At 36.8% G+C, this 9,247-nt stretch overlaps 1 protein-coding gene across 1 annotated transcript; it reads right to left on the reverse strand.

Annotated features, from left to right (window-relative positions):
• Positions 1 to 348: 348 nt before the first annotated feature.
• On the reverse strand, positions 349 to 3,857 carry LOC130990991 (uncharacterized). Its single transcript, XM_057915197.1, has 5 exons — positions 2,783 to 3,857; positions 2,124 to 2,685; positions 1,874 to 2,042; positions 564 to 1,146; positions 349 to 413 (listed from the first exon to the last, which is right to left on the reverse strand). Exons 1-5 carry the CDS (start codon positions 3,855 to 3,857, stop codon positions 349 to 351), a joined length of 2,454 nt encoding a protein of 817 aa, XP_057771180.1.
• Between the last annotated feature and the right edge of the window lie 5,390 nt (positions 3,858 to 9,247).

Below are 9,247 nucleotides of genomic sequence, written 5' to 3' on the forward strand. Positions count from 1 at the left end.
AATTTTTCAATATGAAGATGTATATAGTTCATGTCCCCCTTTTTTTAATAAGTAAGAGTTAGCGTATAAAATAATAGAGAAATAAAATATTTAAAATAATGTCATTCGTTGAAACGAGTTTAATTTCTAACAATATTCATGTTAAATATATTAATTTTATAATTTAATACTCATTAGTCTAACGAAAATGTTTCTGGTATTGAAGTCTTAGGCTCCGAATTGTAATGATCCTTAAAAATAAAATACTTATAATAATGCGAAAGGTTGATGCTTACATATAGTTTCATAAGTCATGTAAAGTCACCGAAATCAGTCCAAGTAAAAAGAATATAAATTAAAATTTTAAAATTAATCAGTATCAAAATCATCTTCACTTTCATGGACATTATCTTCTTGAGTGTTGCTAGCATCATCTTCATCACCATCATCATCATCGTCGTCATCATCATCATCAGTCTCTTCTTCTTCTTCTTCTTCTAGATGTGGTTCATCTTCTTCAGTGTGCTCTTTTCTTGGTGTAACTGTAGATGTGGCGATGGTTGATACTGGGATTTCATTTCTACACCATTGGATGGAATCATCATGATGCTGAATTAAGTCAACTGTAGACTGTGATTCATTCTGCTGATAAGACTCATTAGACGTGATACATTCATTATCCTTATTCTCAACCACATTCCATAAACTTCGAGCTTGTGCTGGGATAACGACTTTCCAATCATTGCCCAATTTGATGTCATTAACATAATACACCTGTTCTGCCTGAGTTGCCAACACATATGGTTCATTAGTCTTCCATGGCTTTGACATGTTCACACTTGTGTAATTATATTTGTCCTTCTGTACTGCTTTACCTTCAAACCAATCACAGTAAAATAATGTCACAGAATGATTCCCCAAATAGTCCACTTGAACTATATCTACCAGCACACCATAGTATTCTTGTAATCCAGAATCGTCGTCACCAACTTTCACAACCACACCATAATTTTGGGTTCGCTTGTTCAAATCATGACGTTTTGTATGAAATCGCAATCCATTCACTATACATCCATCATAGTGAGTTACTCTTTCATCAGGGCCATATGATAAGTACATGAGATTCTCATGAAATCGATGACTTTCTTCAGTCGAGGCCGATGCGATCTAATAAAGAATTAGATTAGATAAGAAATCGAAATAAAGGTTGAAAAAGAAAGTTAACATGATCACTCTAAAATAGAACTCGAATTTGAAGAAGATAGAATGATCACACTAAAAATTTACTTATCTCAATAGTTGAAAAAAAAAATTACTAATGATGAATTTCAACAAAAAAAATTACTACTGATGAAACAACGTGATCACGCTTTAAATTTTCTACATCTTATAAAAGAATAGTGTTATATTAGTGTGATCACGCTTTTTCTAAATGAAGCTTCTGCCTCAATATTGCAATTGAAAACCGAGCTTCTAGACATAAACATGATCACGCTTAAAATTTTCAATGTCTTATACAAGAATACTGTTAAATAAGCTGTTGCCTAACCTTTACAATTCGAGTTTTTAGAAATAAGCATGATCACACTTAAAAATGAAAATTTATAAAACTTACCCGATGTTCAAACCATTTCGTAAAAGATTCATCATGTGCCCTTTCCACGTTTGTACATCCATTTTTTGCCAGTTCCTCCTTATGCTCACTATATGAATGCATTTCGTAAAACTTATAGTATTTTTAATTTAATCTAACACTTAATGATATTGAATATATATGATTTAATACCTTATAAATTCCAACACTTCATCGCAATTCTTCAAAATATAAGTGTGCACCTGCTTCAATGCAATTTTCTCAATAGACGCATATACTCCTTTTTCCTAGGAAATGAACGTTCTCGGAGAAAACAAGCAAGTTGTGTTGTGCTAAATCTTTGCTCTTTTCGTAGTTACGTTCTGCTTTATTGAATTGTGTCATACATTCTTCAGCAATATAGCCCTCTGCCATTGACCCTTCTGGATGTGCCTTGTTAGTAACATATTGTTTCAATCGATACAAGTACCTACAACAACAACAAATGTTACACACATAAAATTAAAGAAAAATATATTATTATGCACCCTACATGTAGTTATCTACTAACCTCTCAATGGGATACATCCATCGGTATTGTACGGGTCCTCCCAAAATTGTTTCTCTAACAAGATGCACTGGTAGATGCATCATGATATCAAAAAATTGTGGAGGAAAAATTCTCTCCAACTTGCATAATGTAAATGCAATTTGATTTTCAAGAAGATCCAAGTCCATTCTTTTCAATGTTCTCGAACTTAACTGTCTGAAAAAATTACTTATTTCATGTATCGCTTCATGAACATTATTATCTAACAACCCATGGATTGAGATCGGCAGTAACTGTTGTAAGATAATATGACAATCATGGGTCTTCAATCCTGTAATGTGACATGACGTAGCGTTAACACGTTTTGACAAGTTCGAAGCATATGCATCTGGATACTTCACTGATGCCAAAAATGAACATAATCGTCTTTTTTCAAGAATTGTCAACGTATAACATGCTGAAGGCACCAAATAAGAATTTCCCCGTAACTTTGGATGTAGCTGAGGCCGTATACCCATTTCTTGCAAATCAAGTCTAGCATTAATAGTATCCTTCGTCTTCCCACTGATGTTTAACAATGTGCCTAGAATATTATCGCATACATTTATTCTCAATATGCATAACATCTAGGTTGTGTCGTAATCGTAGACTTTTCCAATATGGCAACTCGAAGAAAATACTATGTTTTGTCCAGTTCAAATCCACGTCACGCTTCCTCTTCTTCTGATGTAATTGCACCTTTCCAAATTTAACTGGGTTCACATTACTTAACTGTTGAACAACATCATCTCCAGTCAACGGAATTGGCTTATCTCTTAGTTCACTTTTTCCATCAAAAGCAGCTCTGTTGCTGCGCCACTTATGACCACGAGGCAAAAAACGTCGATGACCCATATAGCACACCTTTTTCCCATTTTGCAACCACGTACTGCAGGTTTCTTTATTACATACTGGACATGCTAGATACCCTTTTGTGCTCCACCCTGATAGGTTTCCATATGCTGGGAAGTCATTTATAGTCCATAACACCGCGGCATGCAAGTTGAACAGAGAATCGGTCGAGGCATCATACGTTTCAATGCCATGATCCCATAACTCCTTTAATTCATCAATTAATGGTTCTTGAAACACATCAATATCATTTCCAGGAGATTTAGGTCCTGGAATAAGCATTGAAAGAATGAAGAATGGAGCTTTCAAGCACTTCCAAGGAGGAAGGTTGTATGGCAAAAGTATAACAGGCCACGTGCTATGGGACAAGTTCATGTTCGAGAAAGGATTAAAACCATCACTTGCTAAACCAAGTCTAACATTGCGAGGTTCCTGCCCAAATGATTCATATTTCTTGTCAAAGTCCTTCCACTCTTGAGCATCAGCAGGATGTCTCAATACTCCATCATCTGTACGTTGTTCCAAGTGCCATCTCATATCCTTTGCAGTCTCTTTAAACAAGAATAATTTCTGCAATCTAGACTTCAACGGAAAATAACGCAAAATCTTTTGAGGGATTTTTTTACGTTGCTTCCCATTAGTTGCATCCTTAGCCAAATCATTGAATTTATATCGTGGCGCTGAACAATTTGGGCACTCTTCTTCGTTCTCATACTTCTTCCTGAATAGCACACAATCATTGACACAGGCATGGACCTTCTCATAATTCCATCCAAGCCCTTGAATTATTGTCTTAGCCTCATAGTAAGAGCTAGGGAGCGACTCATTATCTGGTAATGCCTTTTTTAACACTTCTAGCAACATTGTAGTAGCCCGCTCTTTTAATTATGATTAAAACTAGTAAATGCAAAAATTTTTATAAATGAATCTAGTTTATGGTCCTGATTTTTTTTTATATCAGAAACGGAGTTATTATTTTAGCTTTATACTTTATAACGTATGAGAAAAACGCGACGAGGATTATCCAGTCATTCAATAATTTATTATCCAGTTTAATAACTGACTTAGCAAAGTCAAGTTATTAATTTATATGCGATAGAAATATTATTTCTATTATTTACTAGAAGTCGAGGAATAATTCCGACTGCAACGCAGATTAAATCTACGGATTTAATTTAAGTTATATTACAGTTTATCAGCAGGCAAGGAAAAAGATATCAAGCAGATACAGAAATGCGATGATTTAAAATCGAAGCCAGTATTTATTTACAGTTCACAGATTACAGTCTAGTTCCCAGCTTGGGGAAAATCGTCTAGTATATTACAAAAGCAAAAGCTCTTCAATCAATTAAAGTTTAGATAAAATTTTTATTTCCATCTTTTGCTAATGATGTACACGTATTTACTCCACCAACACCACTCCAACCTTTTGCTTTCCTCCTCAGCCAACCACCACCACTATCTCCAATATCTCCAATGATTTAACTATCAACTCCACCACTACTTGCTCCCCACCCAACAAATACAATATTCACTCTCATTTCAATTTCATCCAAAAGTTCAGAGGATCAATTCCAGTTCGTTTCAGCCGAAACTTTTAAGGTAATGCTTGGCTTCAATGCTTTCTTCTCCTTTGATTAAGTTCATCCTGCAATTGTTAAGCAAATAAGCAATTTATTTCAGTTTCTATCCACTGATTCAATAGCAACAAACAGCCACCAACAACAAGCAATTACAGGTAAACACTAGGCTCAGCTCATTCAATCCATTCGTATTTCATTCAACAAGCATGATCGATTAAAGGATACTAAGCATACAATGAGTATATTCATAAAGAGACTTAGCAAACTCATATAATCTTTAGGCAGAAATCAGTATGTATATGTATTCTTTTCATGAGATATATATGCATGAGAACTTTTATGATGCAGTAGCAAAGCCACACGCCATTAATCCCTTGCATAATCGACAATATAGAAACTAAGAGAGTTGAGTTATGTACTGCCAGACTAGAATTTCCTATTAACAGTAGAGTATTACTAACTTAGCAATTAAGAAGAAGAGGAAGATAGAACAAAGACTTAGCTTATGGAAGAAAAGAGAGGCCGACTTCCTTGTTCAGTCCAGCTGCAACGACGGAGATAACGGCGACAAGCTCCTGCTACCTCGTCGTAAAACGGGAACAACAGCAGCGGTAGCAGGCGGCGTACCCTCCTCCTCCAGAATCCAGCAGCGGCATAGCACGGCTCGAACCCGCCGACTGCCGGAACGGAGAAGAAAGGCGGCGACTCCGGCGAAACAGCAGCAGTCGGCGGCGACTCCAGGCGAAGCAGCAGCCACTCCCAGACGACGACCGGCGCCGTTTGAATCGCCGGATCCCAGACGGAGGTGCGACAGCAAGCTTTCCCCTCCACTCGCCGATTTCGGAGAAGCGACAGCGGCGACAGCAGATCGAAGAACAGGCGAGAATTTCCTTGAGAGATGTGAAGTGAGAGAGGGAGTGAAGCAGCGCCGCTCGCCGGCCTTCACAAGGCGGCGGCGGAACTTCAGCGTGAGGGAGAGAGACCGGAACCGACGGCCGACTGTCGGATTCACAGCAGGAGCAGCGGCGGAGCTCACGAGGCAGCCGTGAATCGAGAGAGAGAGAGAGAGCTCGATTGGATTTTGAGCGAGAGAGAGAGAAAGAGAACAGGGCCGATAATTTTGAGAGAAGAAAGAGAGAGAGATCGGCTCCTTGAAGAGAGAGAGGACCGAGAGTTGTGATAGAAGGAATTGGGCTTGTTATTTTTTTAATTTTGGGCTTGAGTTATTGTTTGGGCCGAATTTGAGCTTGTTTATTTTAAGGAAATTGGTCTTTTCCTTTTAATTTATTGTGGGCCGAATTATTTTAAGCTGGGCTTGATGTTATTTTTAATGACTTGGGCTTCACATCTAAATTCGAATTGGGCCTTTATCTATATTATTTGGGCCGAATTATTTGAGCTTGGGTTTGTTTTATTCTAAAGGAATTGAGCTTCCAATTTAATTGATTGGGCTTTCATTAAATTCGAACTGGGCCAGTCTTTTATTTAATTGGCCCTTCTCATTAATTCTATTGGGCTCGATTTAATTAAGGAGTTGGGCTGATGCATATTTTATGATGGGCTATTATTCTAGTCCCATTTATATTTCGTTGGGCCAGTTTAATTCATCATTTTGGCCGATTAAATTGCCTTTTTGGGCTAAGATTAATTCTTTTCAGTCCACATTAATTATTATTTGGACCCCTATTTTAATTGTTTTGGGTCGAAGACTTTTAAGTTGGGCTTTAATTTTTTTAAAACTTGAGCTGAAGTTACTCCTTTGAGCTAAGCCTAGCAGTATCAATTTTTGATGGAGCCCAATTATTTATCAGTAATGAGCCGCCCAGTTTATTAATTAATGTTTTTGGACTTCCGACTTTAAAGCAAGCCATTATTGTTTATTTCATTTAAGCCACTGGTTTATTTAATTAATTGGCTACTCTCTTTTGAGCCTATTAAATATTTGAGGTTACGCTAGTAATGATGCTTCTATCGAAAAGCCCGATAATTTCTACAAGGTCACACCTCGTTTAAAGCCGAGTTAGTCCTTTTTCAATCAAGTACAAATGCGAGGTTTATTTCACGACTAGAATATTCCGATGAGGAAGGAAGAATCACAGTTTTATTCGACCGCGCTAGACGAGAATTAGCTAAATCTATTAACGAGGATTAATAGTAGAATTCCCGATTATCGCTCAGAGTATTAGTTCATGCATACCAGATTCATGCATAGTTAAATTACGCTTTCTCATTAATTAAGAATTTTCCTCGAGGCAATGTCTTATTTTATATTCTCGTGATTAAGGTCAAGCGCGAGAGTAAGAACTACACAAGGAGTTAGAGTACCTTAGCAAAACTTTGCTATCAGGTGGGCAATTTCTTACGCGTAAATAAAATGCTATGCATGTGTTATGCTTTAAAATGCAAATTGGATCTTCAAGTGTGGTATGCTTTATTATGCTTTACGCTAAATGATTTACGCTTGATTACGCTTATTTACGCTTGAATGTTTTACGCTGATAAGTTTATGCCTATGTTTGATGACATCGTCTGTTGGGGGAGGCCTCCCTCAACAGTACGATGCCGTGTCCGCTGAGGAGAGCCTTCCTCACGGCGCGATGCCCGTGTCCGCTGAGAGAGGCCTCTCTCGCGGCGCGATGCCAGTATGCCAGTGTTACAGCGTCTATTGGGGGAGGCCTCCCTCAATAGTACGATGCCGTGACCGCTGAGGGAGGCTCCCCCTCACGGCGCGATGCCCGTGTTCGTTGGGGAAGGCCTTCTCCACGACACGATGTTTGTTAATGAAGATTGATGATGAAGAATGCCCTTATGCTATTTATGAATTTGGAAATGTTTAATGAGCAAAGGATATGAAAGAAACTCATGCCTCTTATGCGATATTGTGAAATTGTTAATGATGTTATGTGATATGCTTGGCAACTGCCCACTAAGTACTCTCGTACTTAGCCCTTCGATGTTTATGTTTGTGCAGGTTGAGCTGTGATGGGCGATGAAGTGTTGTTGCTGAGTAGAGTTTTTGTCGAACTTAAAGTAGGCTAAAAAAGGATACATGTCTTCATACATGTATCTCAGTTATGCATTCCGATGTAAACACTGATTATTTCAGTTACACCTTCCGTTGCAAACTCTGATAATGTTTTAGCCAAGCCCCTAACGATGCCTTTTTCCTTTTAAGGAATATAACGCGTATACAAGTTCTTTGAGTACCCTTTTTATGCGAACTATGCCTTTTTCCTTTTTAAGGAATATTTCACGCGTATTCAAGCTCTTTGAGTATTCTTTTATGCACCCCTTTCTAAACCCGCTTCGTAATTTCCCTTCCCCAGTCATGGTTTCCCGGCTTAATTATCCTTAATTAAGGCCGGTCGTGACAAACATTGAGAATGATTTGTTGCTCCATCTATTAATTATCTTGATATGCATCAGCGTCACAACAAATGATAGCTTACTGAAAGTCTGACAACCTGGATATAACTCCTTATCAGCATCTTTCAGTAATTTCATAAATGTTTTAGACTCAAACTTCGACTCGGAATTCTGATTACTTGATGACCCCTCCTTAGTTCGATTCATCCTTGTTGGAGCATAAACATCTTCAAACATACCTTGTGTATCAAAAAATTCATAACCATCTCCACCAGCAATATTATTTTCTCGGCCCTCATTTATGTCATGCCCATCAATCATTCCTTTATCCTCATCAGAATCAGAATCAGGAAGTTCTTCCCCATGAAGCATCCATATGACATAATCTTTAATAAAACCATACTGTAACAAATCAGCCTCAACATCATCTCGACTCTGGTATAAGACGTTATTGCATCTTTTGCAAGGACATCTAATCTTCTCTTGTACATCCTTAATTAGTAGAATATGCAAAACTTAAGAATTGACGAACACCTTCTTCATATTGAGGGAGCCGTCTATTATTGAGATTGATTCAAATTTTATCCATAGCAAACTTCACACCTTTCATCAGTTATGCAATCAACATAAATTTAAGATTTTTGTCAATTTAATGTGATCATGCTGAAAATTAAATCCTATAAAAAAAACCTGTTCATAAAAGCTATAAATTCGAAAGTCATAAATCAAATTCAATGTTCAACAAAACCTGTTCATACTATATTGAATCTAGTAAATCATCAATAATTTAAAATACCTGGATTTAGATGGAAAAAGTGGTCTGCTCTTAGGGGAGTCTGAGATGAAAAAGTGGCCTTCCTTGGTTCAATCTAACTCCAAAAGATTGTCTGAGTTGTAATTGTATTAAGCTGTAACTCCAAAAAATTGTTTGAGTTGTAATTGGAAACCTATACTGGCGATAACTAGGGCTAATCTTGTAAGGCAAATTAAAAACAAAAAAACAAATTATGTAAAGCAAATTTTCGTTCAAATAATTAAAATAAATATAGGTAGGGTATATAGTAGCGTGATCACACTTTTGGATACATTTATGATCTTCTTTCTTAACTTACTAAACCATAGTATTTTCCTATTTGCGTGAAAATTTAATCTGTGACTCGATCTTTTTTATTGGAGATCTCACATCTGTTTTTAGTTTTTAGTTTTAGTTTTTTTTTTTTTTTTAATTTATCTTAATGAGTGTAATATTAAATATTATCAATTTAATTTAGAGCTATTTATTTGATTAAAATAATATATAGTAAC

Source organism: Salvia miltiorrhiza, chromosome 6 (genome assembly GCF_028751815.1).
Source record: "Salvia miltiorrhiza cultivar Shanhuang (shh) chromosome 6, IMPLAD_Smil_shh, whole genome shotgun sequence".
NCBI lineage: Eukaryota > Viridiplantae > Streptophyta > Magnoliopsida > Lamiales > Lamiaceae > Salvia > Salvia miltiorrhiza.

Coding starts and splice junctions, on each gene's coding strand:
- LOC130990991 (XM_057915197.1), bottom strand. CDS start 3,857: ATGTTGCTAGAAGTGTTAAAAAAGGCATTACCAGATAATGAGTCGCTC. Junction 2,686..2,782: donor TTTGAACTGGACAAAACATA/GTATTTTCTTCG, acceptor ATAATATTCTAG/GCACATTGTTAAACATCAGT. Junction 1,147..1,873: donor TGCTTGTTTTCTCCGAGAAC/GTTCATTTCCTA, acceptor ATTCTTTATTAG/ATCGCATCGGCCTCGACTGA.